General features: G+C 43.5%; 1 protein-coding gene and 1 long non-coding RNA gene across 3 annotated transcripts; one reads left to right on the top strand and one right to left on the bottom strand.

Moving 5' to 3' along the window:
• Nucleotides 1-2,183: 2,183 nt before the first annotated feature.
• Nucleotides 2,184-5,755, bottom strand: LOC308411620. The gene is made up of 4 exons (XR_013974425.1): nt 5,642-5,755; nt 4,428-4,533; nt 3,837-4,239; nt 2,184-2,947 (listed from the first exon to the last, which is right to left on the bottom strand). It is a non-coding gene; the product is annotated as an uncharacterized lncRNA (long non-coding RNA).
• A 1,016-nt stretch (nt 5,756-6,771) lies between these two features.
• Nucleotides 6,772-12,892, top strand: naa60 (N-alpha-acetyltransferase 60, NatF catalytic subunit). 2 transcript variants are annotated; one of them, XM_080905579.1, is made up of 7 exons: nt 6,772-8,091; nt 8,591-8,758; nt 8,961-9,090; nt 9,741-9,837; nt 10,627-10,861; nt 10,998-11,163; nt 11,256-12,892. In XM_080905579.1, exons 2-6 carry the CDS (start codon nt 8,649-8,651, stop codon nt 11,152-11,154), a joined length of 729 nt encoding a protein of 242 aa, XP_080761705.1. In that variant the 5' UTR covers nt 6,772-8,091; nt 8,591-8,648; the 3' UTR covers nt 11,155-11,163; nt 11,256-12,892. The 2 variants fall into 2 exon arrangements, with proteins under 2 accessions (XP_080761705.1, XP_080761704.1); XM_080905578.1 differs by having other exon boundaries at nt 6,780-8,091; nt 8,643-8,758; nt 11,256-12,878.
• Nucleotides 12,893-15,658: the final 2,766 nt, after the last annotated feature.

Here is a 15,658-nt window from a genome sequence, read left to right as displayed (position 1 = left end):
CAGGATATAAATATGAAAAACTATACAGAATATGAAATAAAGAACTTTACAGAATCTGGGATATACAGCTATACAGAAATGGGAACTATGCAAGTTGTAAACAGTTGTAGGGTTAAAAATTATCGTATGTACAGAATGATTATTTACACAGAGCTATACAGTAGTGCAGTTAAGATAAGTGAGGGTGTAGATAGTTTCTACAGAGGCTATATAAAGTGCTAGTGGTTGTGAGTGGTGGTTCAGTCCATGTTATTATTGTGTGTTTGAGGGTACAGTTGTCCATTGTGGGTGTGTGTATGTTCAGTCCATGAGTTTAACGTGGGTCAGATGTCAGGAGGCAGAGTTCAGGAGTCTGACAGCTGTGGGGAAGAAGCTGTTCCGGTACCTGGTGGTCTTAGTCCGGAGGCTCCTGTGGCGCCTCCCAGAGGGCAGGAGGGTGAAGAGTCCATGTGATGGGTGACTGGGGTCTTTGATGATTTTCCCAGCCCTTTTCAGACACCGCTTCCTGTAGATGTCTTTTATGGCAGGAAGTGGTGCTCCGGCGATGCGCTGGGCAGTTTTCACGACCCTCTGCAACGCCTTCCGGTCCGAGGCAGAGCAGTTCCCGTACCAGACTGTTATACAGTTGGTCAGGATGCTCTCGATGGTGCAACGATAGAAGTTCACCAGGATGTCTGAGGACAGGTGGTTCTTCCTCAGGGTCCTCAAGAAGAAGAGGCGCTGGTGAGCCTTCTTGACCAGCTTGGAGCAGTTGGTCGTCCAGGTGAGATCCTCGGAGATGTGGACTCCCAGGAACTTGAAGCTGCTCACACGCTCCACAGCCGTCCCCTTAATGTGGATGGGTGGATGTGGGTCAGCATTCCTCCTGTAGTCCACGATGAGCTCCTTGGTCTTCTCGGTGTTAAGCAGCAGGTTGTTTCTGTCGGACCACTCAGCCAGACGATCCACCTCCTCCCTGTAGGCGGCCTCATCGTTGTCACTGATGAGGCCAATCACCGTGGTGTCATCTGCAAACTTAATGATGGTGTTGGAACCATCAGCAGGTCTGCAGTCGTGGGTGAAGAGGGAGTAGAGGAAAGGGCTCATCACACAGCCTTGTGGTACACCGGTGTTCATCGTGATGGTAGATGAGCAGCGGTTATCCAGCCGGACATGTTGGGGGCGGTTGGTCAGGAAGTCCAGTAACCATTTGCAGATTAGGGAACTGATGCCCAGGTCTGTCAGTTTCCTGATGAGTTGTGAGGGGTGGATTGTATTGAATGCTGAACTGAAGTCTATAAACAGCATTCTGGCGTAGGTGTTGTTGTTGTCCAGGTGTGAGAGGACAGAGTGCAGTGCGATGGAGACTGCATCCTCTGTGCTCCTGTTCTGGCGGTATGCGAATTGGTGGGGGTCCAGGGTGGGGGGGAGACAGGATTTGAAGTGTGCTAGGACCAGCTGCTCTAAGCACTTAGTGATGATGGGGGTGAGTGCTACTGGGCAGTAATCATTGAGGCAAGATGGGTTGGAGTTTTTGGGTATCGGGACGGTGGAGGTGGATTTGAAGCAGGCCGGTACCACAGCGTGGGCCAAGGACAGATTGAATATGTCTGTCAGCACTCCTGCAAGCTCCCCAGAACACGCTCTGAGAACACGCCCGGGGATGCCATCAGGACCTGCAGCCTTGTGGACACTGATCCTGCTCAGCACCGCTCCTACATCGGTGGGGGAGAGGTGGTCTGGCGTCACGTCTGCTTTGGTTGTGGTTGTGGGGTTCCCTCGCTCAAAACGAGCATAAAAGTTGTTGAGCTCTATGCCTGCATCATTGGTGGGAGGGGCTAAACTAATAAGAAACAAGACAAATTTCACTTTTACGGTTTCACGTCCTGAAATCAAACCAACTTAAGAACACTTTCTGTGCACATAAGTACAGTATATCATCTGTGAGTGGAAATACTGATGTCTGTGGGGTTTTTTTACTTTCCACCGCTACACTGATGGTAGACGATGAGTTTGACTGCCAGCACTTCAACTTCATCAAATCTGTATAATTAATGTGTGTTCCTCAAACATGAGGAGCTACAAGTCAGAGAGCTTTACTGTTTCACTGACCATCAGTACAAACTGAAGTTATAAACAGGATTTTATTTTTAACCTATGGAAAAACACTGGAAGATCATTACATGTGACATGTTGTAGCTACATTGCACCGCCTAAACACGAAAGAAGCCAAGTCGTTCCAAAATGTTGCATCGTGTCATAATACATGATGTTCAGATGTTAACACGATCCAATAGTACAACTCAACCAAACTTTAAACACTGCTAAAAATACAGCTTTACTGCAGTACTATATGTACAGATGTGTTGATTCCATGCAACAACAACAACAACAAAAGAAAGAAAAAAATACAGTGAATACAAAAAATATACAATTTAAGATTCAAAAAGTTACCGTAGTATCAGATTTCTTTCAACTATAAATACTAAACTGCTGGGGGGGAGGGGGGGGGCACTTTTTCCTATAAGCAGCTAATCAATTACTTAAGAGAAGCAGTCAGTTTAATAAGCAGTTAAAAGCAGTTTTAGCTTTCACTTGGTGATCTGATTACTTTCTGGATGTTTTACTACTGGTCAGGTTCAATTGATGGGAGATCTGAATGCGCACCTCAATCAGTGGGACATTAAAACTGTTCAAAGTTAGAAACGCAAGTGACCAAATGTTCACTGTGACACTTTAGAAATTACAGATACTGCAGATCACAGAAAAGAAAAGAAGACATTTGAGTTCTAGGAACCCCCAACTCCCGGTTTTTCCTGTCTGTGGGTGACTCCATGGACTTTTAATGAGCCTCTGAGGAGAAACATCTTCCAAGTTCTTCTCAGTACTTCAGTTGGGGCCTGCTGTGAAGAAGCCAGTAAAGAACAGTGGCTACTACAGCGCTGCATGCATCTGCTTCAGTCTGCAACTAAAACAAAGACAAAGTACGTTAGGGTTGTCTGTCATTTTATGCTGGGAATAGTTCACTGGTGACAGAGTCTAAGACAAGAGGTTAAATTCCTGGTACTCTCCCACTTTACTTAACTTCTAGGATGAGAGGTCAAATTGGCTTCATTTCAAAAACAACCGTGACCTGGACGCAGACATTACAACACATTAGAGCACTTCGCTCTCACACTGGAGGCCTACTTGTTGTTTGTGGAGTATTTAAAAGTAGAATGGGAGGCAGAGCCTTCAGTTTTCAGGCCCCTGTGCAATCAGCGCCCAGTTTGGATTTGGGAGACAGGCACCCTCTCTACTTTTAAGATCACACTTAAAACTTGAGAAGAAGAACAAAAACAGGGCCCCAGCTGAAGAGCTAACTAGTGGTAGTAAAAACAACACCTTCGCTCAGAGCCACTGGCAGCACACGGAGTTTAAAGTAGGTTCATGAGACAATCCAGTGTCATGGCAGCTTTGGAAAATGTGAATAAGGTCATAAACTGTGTTTAACAGATCTCCTCTATGATACGTATTACAGAAGCACGATGCAAGAGCAAAGAGTGGGACTTTACTGAAGGAGGGGAACAAAGAAAATCATCTCAGCAAGCCACACAATTTGAGGGGAGCTGTCCAACAGCCAAAATTAGTCTGGCAGAAAAGACAGTTTTGAAGAGTATGCAGTGGCTGCGTAACCTTTATCCTGTGTGGAGCTCTTTGCAGCGGTTTAATCACACTTTTCAGATTTGAATGGTCTCTAAACTGGTTTTATGCTTTCCCCACACTGGTCACAGGACCATCTTAATCTGTGTGTGTTCTTCTAGCGTTGCTGGCTGGCTAAGAGTCTGTCCACAAAAGGTCACAGCAAAATGTCTTACTCCCAGAGTGGGACAGCTGATGTCTCCTCAAGCTTGGCAGCCAGGTAAAAGCCAGCCCGCACTCGTCACAGACGTGTGGTTTAATTCCACTGTGGAGGAGTCGATGCCTTTCCAAGATGCTCATCTGATTGAAAGTCTTCCCACACTGCTCACACGTGTACGGTCTGAGCCCACTGTGGATGACTCGATGCCTTTTTAAGCTGCTGCTCCGACAAAAAGAAGTCCCGCACTCGTCACAGCGATACAGTTTTACATCTGCGTGGATCCGTTTGTGTACTGTGAGGCGACTCTTGGTAGCAAAAGTCCTTTCACACTGATCGCAAGTGTGGGATTCATCTCCGCTGGTCGTTGGGCGAGCATCCTCGGCCTCCTGAGAGCATTCCCCGCCCGGGTCTGTTTGTCCCTATAGCAACAAAGACACAGCTGTCATGGAGCAAGCTTAATGAGTTAAACCATGTGCAGACGTGTTAGTGCCTCCATAGGATTTAAGTTCTACTGAAAATGTTTTATTCTTGTTGCGTGCTGTGCAAAGAGCGAGCCAAGTATGCTGTTTGTCTGTTACTTAATCACGTCTTTGTGTTGCTGTCTCACCATTTGTAAATAAGCCATTTTTTGCCTTCTTCAGTGGCTGAGCTGGACTAAGATGGCCGACAGCGTTCCTCTGCTCTTCCGTCGCACTCTTTTCACCTCCCAACACCTGTGGAAAAACTGATTTTAATTGGGCCAGTTTCACAGACAAGGCTTGAGCCTAGTCCCAGAATAAAACGCACATTACCGACATTTTACAAAGATTTAGTCTGTTCTGGATTAAATCAAGATGACTGCAAGATGTAGGATTAAAAACCAGTAAGGACAGCGCCACTGAGCAGGGAAGTCACTCGGATCAGTGAGGAAATGCTACGTCCTGATGAAGAGGATCAGCTTTCTGGGACTCCCTTACCTTGATGATTGCGCGTGCCAGGAGGCAGCTTTAACATTTCTTTCCCCACATTCGTTGTCAGTGTGGACAACATACGATATCTAAGTGAACTGCACAGAAACCGAAAGAGTCCCGCCGCACAAATACTGGATTTGTTAACTGAACTAATGTTTTGATTAAAAGCTTCTCAGCATCTGGAATTCTACGATTCTACGATCTTCAGAAGAGCTGGACGTCATGTCCCTGACAAGCATCAAGATGCTGATGCTGAGGATGTAGGAGGCGAAGAACTGGATTAAATTTGACTTCCCGGTTGTGTGCAATCACTAAATTAAAAAGGCAGACACTTGCGTGTTGGCAAGGTCCGACTCAACTTCAGGATTTTGCACACAAGCAAGAAAAACAGCAGATGAGTCACAGCAACTCCATATATTCAGACAAACAACATGTTTGCAACGTAGTGATGGTGACTCTCTGCAGTTACAAAACATAGCTCACAGTCTGCTTTATTAATTCTGTCATTGCAGCTGCTGCTGTACTGGATACAGCTGAACTGTGTGGTTCCCATCACACTGACCTGTCTTTCTCATTTCTCACTCAGGAAATCCACAGATCCCCGAGTGTGAACTTCAACTGCTGTTACAGAGGTCTTATCTTCTTCACGACATCCCTCTGACTTCTTCTCTTATTATTTAGAAAGCATTCATTAACTTCAGGATCTGGCATTAACCATGATGGCAAACAAGGAGACTACCATGCAGTCATAGTAAAGCTGTGAGTTGATTCTGTGGTCTTTTCTCCAAAGACACCTGAGCTACAAATATTCAAGAGGTAAACTAATCTAAACATGCAAAAGAACTCCAGCAAATGTAAACTGGGTGTTTACCTTAGAAGGAGCTCAGGCCCACCAACTCAGAGAAGCTCTGCTGTGAAGCAGCTTCGAATCCCAGAGAGATCTTTGGTGGATGAACTGCTGTGCTCACTGATGATTATGGAGAACAGGTGTGCCAACAGGTTAGCACCGTGAAGGAGCCTCTTAAAGGAGCTACGTTAAAAACCTGGAGAAAACAGTCAGAACATGCAAGTACACAGAACTGAAACAGTAAACTAAAAACTCAGTCCCCTTGAGGCTAATATGTGGAAACAGGAAATAGTTGTCAGCACTGAAGCTCCAGCTATAAATGATGTAAATCACTGGAGAAATACCAGCTTTCTGGGTTTTAATGTCAAAAGGTCATTAATGGCTCTATAAACCTGGATTGACCTGACTGATCTCGGCTCTAAGGATCTAGGCTCCCTCCTTCTTTACCAGACATTCAAATTACTTTGTAATCTCTTGAGTAGCATCTCCATGATGAGCAGACAGGCAATTAAAAGTCTTGATATTGCTAATCTAAGACTGCCATACAAACGTTAACATAATAACCATTCCTCCCAGTAACCATTCCTCGCAGGTGCTCAGGGACCTTGTGGGTTAGAGTTCTGGTTTCAGCCAGATCATATACTGGAAACTCCAAAGTGCTGTGACATGAAATCCTTATTTGAGCAAATGTTTTCCATGAGGGTTATAAACATGCAGAATTCCTCACCAGTAGAACTCAAACTGGACCCAGACGGTTTCACTTTGAATGAATTATTAGTGCTGCGTCTGTGTCTATACATTGATGTGTTTGACTTTTGTGTTTTTAATGTACATTTTACAGATAATGTATGTTATTGACATGTCTTTGTTTAAAAGCCCAACTAGGAGACAACAGTGCAAACGACCTTTGAATCTAAATGCTTGAAATGGTTGCAGTAACATTCTGATCACTATAATAAAAGTAAAACATACATAAAAATAAAAGGAGACATACAACTGCAGTCCTTGTGTCTTTCTGACTAATTATTTAATCTGACTTGGTTTTCGTGCTGCTGCAGTACCAGCAGATAACCACCAGAGGGCGCGCTGACATTATGTGACCGACTGAATGTGCACGTGGCCATTTTTCATTTCTGTCTTTTAGATGGGTTTCTGACTGTTTTTTTAAAGTCCACTTGTTTTTGTTGATGATAGTCAAATTTCTCTCTGACCCTGCTTCTGCTGGAGGCTTCTTCCTGTTAAGGGGGATTTTTTCCTTCGCACTGTCGCCAAGTGCTTGCTTAAAGGAGCCTTACATCACCAAGCACAACCTAAAGCGTCAGCTGCAGTGGTGTAAAGCACACCCCTGGACTCTAGAGCAGTGAAGACCTGTTCTCTGGAATAACCAATCACACTTCTGAGTCTGGCAATCTGATGGATAAGTCTGGGTTTGGCGGTTGCCGTTTGGTGGAGGGGAATTACGGTGTGCAGTTGTTTTTCAGGACCTGGGCTCGGCCCCTTTGTTCCAGTGAGAGGAACTCTTAATGCTTCAGCATACCAAAACATTTTTGGACAATTTCATACCCCCAACTTAGTGGGAACAGTTTGGAGATGGTCCCTTCTTGTTCCAACATGACTACGAACCAGTTCATATCAACAAATGTATTTTGTTTGGGGCATGAAATCATCATCAGTGAATCGGGGCTATACAGACCTTACCTTGGCTTTATCGCTTTATTGACTTTGACAACATGTCCACTCTTACCGGTTTCTTTTTTCTTACTCTCCTAACTTTAACTTGATAACATTTCAGGTTAAGTGTGTTTTGAATCTGCACGCTGATATGTGTCATGAAATGAACTCCTCCCCTTCATTCAGCCAGAGCAAGTCTTATTTATCAATGATAAGCAGCGCCTCTGTGCTGTGCCATACTGCAAATGTTCGCGCCGGTCTGATAGCAAGTAAATACAGGGCCAGTACTGCCGATAGTACTGATACTTCAGAAAACATTTTAATGTCCAGTAAACCACTGTTGTCTTTACTTTCCGCAATAATTTGTTAATACAACGAAAACACAAATGAATCTGTATGTTTTTAAGATAAACAAACAAACAAACAAACAAACAAACTGAATTTAATTCATTTTTTTTCTCATCCCATTTCTTTATGGAGGAGTCACTCCTGTAGAACACACTTCTGTCCAGCAGGTGGCGACAAATCGCCAACGGACTGAACAGAACAAGGAAACGCCTTAGAAGTGACGTCACTCGTGTAGCAGCCACAAACAGGAAGAAAACATCCAGCTGTTATCAAAGCACGGAGAGCTCTGGTTAGCGTAGCAACCCTTGTATCAGTGGCTCCGTAATGAAACGGCTTTGAGAGTCGGGAATAAACCAGTGCTTTATCATGCTGTGTCCGCAGTGGTGACTGTATCGAGTGACACTCAAGGAATTTAATTGTGTTCGGCTTTCCTCCGGTCCGAGTGTAGAAACAAGGTACGTTAGCTTAGCATCAGAGCGCTAGCTAGCGGCAGCTAACACTAGCCTGTGTGCTGTACGCTGAAATGTGGTTAAACCTGCGGACACAAGAGTGACACTGTTGATACCAGTGGCAGCATGCTCCGTTTCTGCCGGGATGTTACGTAAATAAAGAAATAACATCACTGTTTTCGTATTTACAAGAACTTGAGAGGTTTGTGTACACGACTGCTAATGGTCACTTCACTTTTTATGGGCAACCTTATTTGATGCCTATTACATATTTGCGTTTAATTTTGTGGGGGTTTTTACGTCATAATTGCGTTTCATTCTGCTGGTCCGTTTATATGTGTGTCATTCTAACCTTTTCATAAATGTCAGTAATGCGTGTTAATTGTGCGAGGGCTTACCTGACTTCTCTTTGTTATCTAGAACTGCACAATAGCAGAGGTCTGCATGCCTCAGTGTTAGTCAGTACCTTGTACTTAATTGTAAAGGGTGTTGTTTTTTTTTTTAGTCTGCTTTTGCAGTCTCACCATCTCTCCTGTGCACTCTGTTGGAACCTGCAGGTGTGAATGAGTGACGTGGTGCCTCCCACAGCCCTCAGTGAAGTCCAGCTCCGCTTCCTTTGCCACGATGACATAGAGAACGTTAAGCTGCTCTGTGGTGATTGGTTCCCAATCGAGTAAGTTATCATACTGAGAGTGTCATTGGCCGAGATTTGTGTGTATAGGAACTGTCTTTGTTTCATTGTTATTGACTGGCATAAATGGACTCCTGTTAACTGAATGCCCAGTGAGCTAACAAGTAGCGGCCCATAAGTTAAGCAGACCTTCTGGAGTCTGAGTAATAGTCTGATATGAGACCTGTCTGACGTTTGGTTCCAGGTACCCAGACTCATGGTATCAGGACATCACCTCCAACAAGAAGTTCTTCTCCCTCGCTGCCACCTACAGAGGAGGCATCGTGGGAATGATTGTGGCCGAGATCAAAGGTCGGACCAAAGTACACAAAGAGGTAAGAGGTTCAGTTTGGATGTGCCATCTCTCGCTCAGAAAGTGTAACATGTTGTCAGTCCAGTCAAAGGTGCAGTATAATATTTTTAATGTTTTGCAGCAGCAGCTAGAAAGAGACACGTTCTTAATGTGGATTTCCTCCAAAATATGACATTGTGTTCTCTGGACATAGTGTCACTGAGTGTGTGAATGTCTGCTGCTGCTTAGAGATGTCATAAGTAGATCACTGATATAGTCGACTGTTTTCAGTGCACTGCTTTGGCAAAAAGGATACCTTTGGTAAAGATAGGTTCATTAGCCCGAAATATAGGAGAAGAGGGTAATGAGAAAGAAACTGATGAAAGAAGAGCTGTAACTTGTGGTCTTTTTTTGATTTTGTGTAAACGAAGTGCAATGGATTTGATTTTGCTTTGATCGGGATCAATGTTATCTTGTTTGAATGAGTTTAGACTATAAGCTCCAAACTTGAATGTGCAGTATGCAAATTTCTGGCATGTTTTCAATGTGACATTTCCAACATCTGAGAAATCGGTACGATTAACTTAAGATAACAAAGCTTGAAGAAGTGTCGTTTTTATTCTGTCACCCACTGTGGACGTTGAAATAATCAACTTGTGTATATGTCTGTTTCTTTCTATGTATGCGTGTTAGGATGGAGACATCCTGGCCTCCAGTTTCCCCGTGGACACACAGGTAGCCTACATCCTCAGCCTGGGAGTGGTCAAAGAGTTCAGGAAACATGGCATAGGTAAACAGACACACTGTTTGCAGTTGTGGCTAAAACCAAAGGCTTTATGTACAAGACAAACACAGCCTCTAGGTCTGAAATGTGAAGCCAGGGCACGAGTGCCTTAAACCTGATGGTCAGAAAATGCAATGAATAATTTCCCTTTAAACTAATCTGGGGTTATACAACCTCCATGCCATTTAGGCTGAGGAAGTCCAGTTTATACAATTTTATTTGTGTTTTGTTACATTTTAACATTTTTTGGCTTACTAGCTTTTTTTACGTGTACTAGAACAGTCCTCTTTTTTTTCTTTTTCTTCTTTATCTTCTTTCACCACCACTAGCCACAGCAGATGGCTCCGCCCCTTCCTGAAGCTTCTGCTGGAGGTCTCTTCCTGTTAAAAGGGAGTTTTTCCTTCCCACAGTCATAGATGGTGCTTATGGGGGATTATCAGATTGTTGGATTTGGGTCTTTTCCTTACAATATAAAGCCACCTCAGGTGACTGTTATGAGTTGGCACTATATAAATTACATTTAATTGAATTGAAAAGTACGTAAAGAAAACACATCCAGTAACATCTCGAAGTCACAACACCAAGATGAGGCAAAAACTGTTCAGAACTAATTTAACACCCTTTATTCAGTTAGCAAGAATCTGAACGAATCGCGGGTTAGACACTGTCTCATCAAAGACATTAATGATTTGATCTGTTGAGTCACATGTTGGAACTACGCTCAAAACTCATCTGCTGTGAGACTTGATGTAAATTTGATGTTGCAGTACATTAATATTGATTGAAACGATTCAGGCTCACTGCTGCTGGACAGTTTGAAGGAGCACATATCGACGACAGCCCAGGACCACTGTAAGGCAATCTACCTACACGTTCTCACCACGAACAACACTGCCATCAACTTCTACGAGAACAGGGACTTCAGGCAGCACCACTACCTACCCTACTACTACTCCATCCGAGGCGTCCTCAAAGATGGATTCACATATGTGCTCTACATCAACGGGGGTCATCCACCCTGGACAATATTATATCCTTTTTTGGAAGCAGGAAAATACTTCACTTACTCACTGTTATTTCATTTCCTCTGGGCCATACTTGTCCAGATGTTGCAGGAGAAAAAGTAAATGTTGCATTGTTTCTTTTTCCTTGACTTCCTGTCCCACTGATTATATCCAGCACATCGGTTCAACCCTGGCCAGCCTGAGCCCCTGCTCCATCCCTCAGAGGCTGTACCGACAGGCCCAGTCCCTGCTGCGCTCGCTGCTCCCCTGGTCCAATATCGCCTCCAAGACCGGCATCCAGTACAGCAGAACAATGTGACACAGCATGGTGAGTGGGGCTTATGGTGACACATGTCACCCACATTATTAAATATTAAATTAATTCATCTGACTGGTTTTGTTTTCCTTTCTGTTTTTCAGTCACACAGATGTTCCCGTCAGTCTTCCCCTGTACACGCCGAGATGTACACGCACACTCACATTCTCCTACAGCTTTCCACACCCTGTGTGACACACAGGACCTCAGGTTCAACCTGCATTTGACCGTTCACATATTTCAGCGCCCACTGATTTACAGGGTTTGTTTCACTGCAGCGTCATGAAATGTGCAGTGTTGTTTTCACACTGACAGACAGTGGGAGTTACGGTTACAAACCACTGTTTTCTTGATTTAATCAGATCCTCTACTCGCCCATATATACATATCACACTGTCCCATTTGTGCTCCAGCTGTAATCTGAGTGTAGCCGAGCGGTGGCAGCCTCCCTTAGAGGCCAGGCAGCAGCGCGGAGTGGAGGACCTGCTTCAGATATGTCAACCCTGATGCACAAACGGCAAAAACCGGTTGTATTTTTGATGTGGAAAGGGTGTAACACACACACTGGGAACCAAACAGAGACTACAGGTTCAGCCGATCGTCCTGCCTCCCTTCATCCTGTCCACCACTGTCAGAGACTATGTACACTGTTGTATATTATATATACTAAGATAATATATACATTGCTCTCAATATGTGTGTCTATTCTATGCTGTTAGTAGGACTAGCTGGAAGATAACCCATCCCTGTCTCTTTTACGAGTATACACTGAATCGGGAAGTAGATAAGAATAAAGGTGATTATAGAAAGGAAACTTTGAGGGGCAGTTCAGTCAGATTTATTTCATTTTTCTTCACAACATTCATGAAATTGGCACTCTGTTGTAATTGTAATGGTAACGTACGGTCACATTTCTAAGCAAACAAAAAAAGGACTCTGCATTGTTTCTCTTGTATAATCCAGATGGGAATGAGAGAGAGTAGCTTGGGTGCTTATTTTAGGGGTTTTTTAATGTAACTGGCTGCAGCCCAGTTGGTCTGTGACGTTGCTGCTAATGTAGAGAAATGTTTGTTCAGATTGTTTTCTTTTTTTAATTTGTCCCAGGTTAAATTTTTATGTCGGCCTGTAGAAGAGCTGAAGAAAAACATCGTCCACCACACGTGCCTGCATGCATGCAGGTGTGTACGTATAAGCACACAGAGTCCCAAAATTAGAACCTAGCAAGTGCCAAAGTTTGGGGGTGAAAGACAAATATCGCTGATTAATGTTGTCAGAAAGCAGCGGTGAGGTTTCTTCATTTTGTTAGAGCTCCGTTGGACTTTACACAAAACCTGCTCCACTGTATCAGAGAGCAACAATGTTTGATTTGGTACATGGCACAGCACTGAATGAGGTCAGGGGGACTGTGAAAACAAAAACATAATCACAGTTCGGGTGTTCATCTCTCACTTCACCAGCCCCGAGGGTTTCTGAAAACATCTGACATTGTTTATGCAATAAATTTGTGTCATCTGAGCGATTGTAAAACCTGAGTCAGTCGGAGTTGCCCTGCTGTAGGACGACAGTGTTCTATTGTTTTCATTGTGATTGTCTTATTATCATAAACTTGAGCCTTGTTTTCATTCCAAGCAGGCCCTGTTTCAGTGGTTTGTGTCTCAGTGTTCCGCTTCATTGCCATTGAAGACGTGTGAATGAGTCGAGCTAAAACAAACAGCATCCTAACGCTTCCAACAGTGCAGCTTGAGGTCAGCCTCTGACTTTTCTGATTCCCACACTCTGGGCTTCCTCTTTAAACAAACAGCTAAAGCTTCTCAAGTCAAAGACAACACTGACAGAATCATTGGGTTAATCTTCCCATTGGATCTTGGACCAGAGTTGAAAAATGCACTATAAATATTTTGGTGAGCTAAATATTGTGTACACGTTAAACACATTTTTAAATGCCTCTGTGTTAGATCCTCGTGACCTGCAGGGTTCAGCAGTACTGACTAAGATGAAGTCAGTGGAGACAACACTGACCTGAAGCGTGGCAGACACAGTGCTGAACGATGGGAATTCAGCAGACACGACAGATTCTTTCACAAAAGGCTCTCAGAAGACCTGAGTCCTTGTTTCAAAAAGCATGAATCCTGCTATCAGTGTGATATGCACCACTGCACCGCTAACTGAGGCACATTATGCTATATTAGAGCTATAAGACTTAATAAATAGTAGTTCATACTTATTGTGGGTTGTGTATGTATGCGTCAGTGCTTTGCTAATGTGCGACCTGAAGCCTGGTGCCATACGTTCACAAGAGAAGCATTAACATCCTGCCAAAATGTTGCTTATGGAGTCCTGAAGTACTGATGCAGAAGCAGATGATGGGAAATGGGCTGCTTTTCTCATTAAGCTTCATTCATTTTTAATATAGAGTGCGTATAAAATGGCTCCGCGTGGTCACAGCACTATTAAGAGGTTTCTGCATATGGTTTAATAATTGGTTATTAAAATGGTTTTGAGCTATAACACATGGGTGAGATCATCGTCCTCTGCACTGGTTGTGTTTGTGTTACTTAGCTGATTGATGCTCTTTGGGCAACAGGAGGACCCACTCAGAGCCGATGTTTCCCCTGAAATGTTTCACCCGACTGTAAGAGTAACACAACTGAAAGCATGCGGCAGCAGTCAACCAACATTAGGCTTTCCTGAGAGAGAGAAACGTGAGGTGGTAGAAGTCGTGCTCAATATTTTAGATCAGCTTTAAAATTAGATTACAGTTAAAAAAGACTGTGTGTTGTGTGGTTAAGTTGGATGGTTCTGTGTCGTCCTTGCAGATATATGAGCACGAAATGTGTGGTCAGTAAAGCATGTATGTTAGTGTGCTGTTTGCTTTCCAGGGTGTCAAACATAAGACCCGTGGGCCAGAATCAGCCCAGCAAGAACATCTTGAAGTAGGACAAAGTTTTGGGCTTATAACTAATTTCCCAGCTTGTCCTACTGATACAGACCTCTCGTGCACACATTCATGGTACAGTAATGATTAAATGAAAGTTCCTGTTTTTATTGTTTGTTTGATCGTATAATGTGTCCAGAGTAAACTACAGCATCTTTATCGTGTAGAAAAACTGAGACTTACTGCTGGTGTTGCACAGTTTTTCTTCGTATACCGACAAATCTCAGAGATTAAATGTCCAGTTAAATGTTTCTATGCCAACAGAAAGGGGAATTTCATGCCTCATTTCAGTAAACTGCTGCATCTATTTCCCATTTTTGTAGCACAGTAGTTTGGTGCATATTGCACCCTGTAGGTCCATGGAGATGAGGACCTATTAGATAGGACTGAAGGACCAACACAGGCTGCATACAAGAAGGCTCGACTTCCTATAGACGCTCAGATCCTTCAACACATGCAGCAAATGTTCCATCAGATACTTTACTGTGGTCTGCCAAGGAAGCAGCTTTAAGCTTGTGATGCTAACAGACTGAAGGAGCTGATTACGAAGGTTTAATCTGTGACGGGCTACAAACTGGACACCTGATGCTGTGGCGGGGAGGAGGTCACAGGTCAAAGTTATCCAGCATGAATAATCGCGATCGCCCTCTGCACAGGAAATGTTTTATTCCACATGCTGTCACTCTCTTTGATACAGTAATTGTTAACCCATTCTTCTACAATACAGTCATTTGGCTTTTCAGTTTCCAAATCCTTACAGACGATTTAAAAGTCTGTCAGTCAAATGTTTTTCAGTTGTTTTTTGTTTTTGTGGTTTGCTTGACAAATACTCGTCACTTAGAGAACTTACATCACATTTCTTCCTCCTGATGCTCCGTTTGCACTTTCGCAGATTGTCCTACCCATGTCTTCCTGTCCAAATGTATTGAGTTGCTGCCATGCGATTGGCCGACTAGATAATTGCGTTAATGAGCAGTTGACCAGCGGCCAGGGAGTTTATAGTTTACTGATTCATTTGATTAGAAAGCCTTTTCACTTCCAGTGTGGTTCAACACCGAGCCCTCCACCAGTCAACAAAAGCATATTTTACCGTATGCACCATTTAGTCTTGCGTGTCATTTAGTCACACACGAGCTTTTTTCTGTCATTTTACACATTTATTTCTTAAGAATTCTTCCCAGAGAGTCATGCTGACAGTTTCCTTTACTGCAGCAGCATTTCTTCACCATGTACTCAAAATTGCATTTCTCTTTCAGTATCGCAGGATTAAATGTGTAGTGTAGTAAATTCCATATGACTTCCTTACTTTATGTCTTTCCTGGTGTGTAGATTCAAATATGAAAAGTGTCAAATGGGAAATCAACATAGGAGCCTCTTTAAACTCAGTAAAGAAGCAGGCCGGACCTTAGCTTTCTCTTTTTGTTTCATTGTGAATATGCTAGACTGCGAGCTTCCTGTGTTTGGTTGGGCATGTGTGCGCCTCGACAGCAGGTCACCTTGCAGACTGTTAACTTGGCGGGCAAAACCGCACTTTTCTTGTCATCTAAAGGGCAAATGGAACTGAATGGAGGT

The sequence above is a fragment of the Rhamphochromis sp. 'chilingali' genome (genome assembly GCF_963969265.1).
Source record: "Rhamphochromis sp. 'chilingali' genome assembly, chromosome: 15".
Classification (NCBI taxonomy): Eukaryota; Metazoa; Chordata; class Actinopteri; order Cichliformes; family Cichlidae; genus Rhamphochromis; species Rhamphochromis sp. 'chilingali'.
The sequence above is the reverse complement of the archived record's forward strand: the minus strand, read 5'-3'. Positions and strand labels throughout refer to the sequence as shown.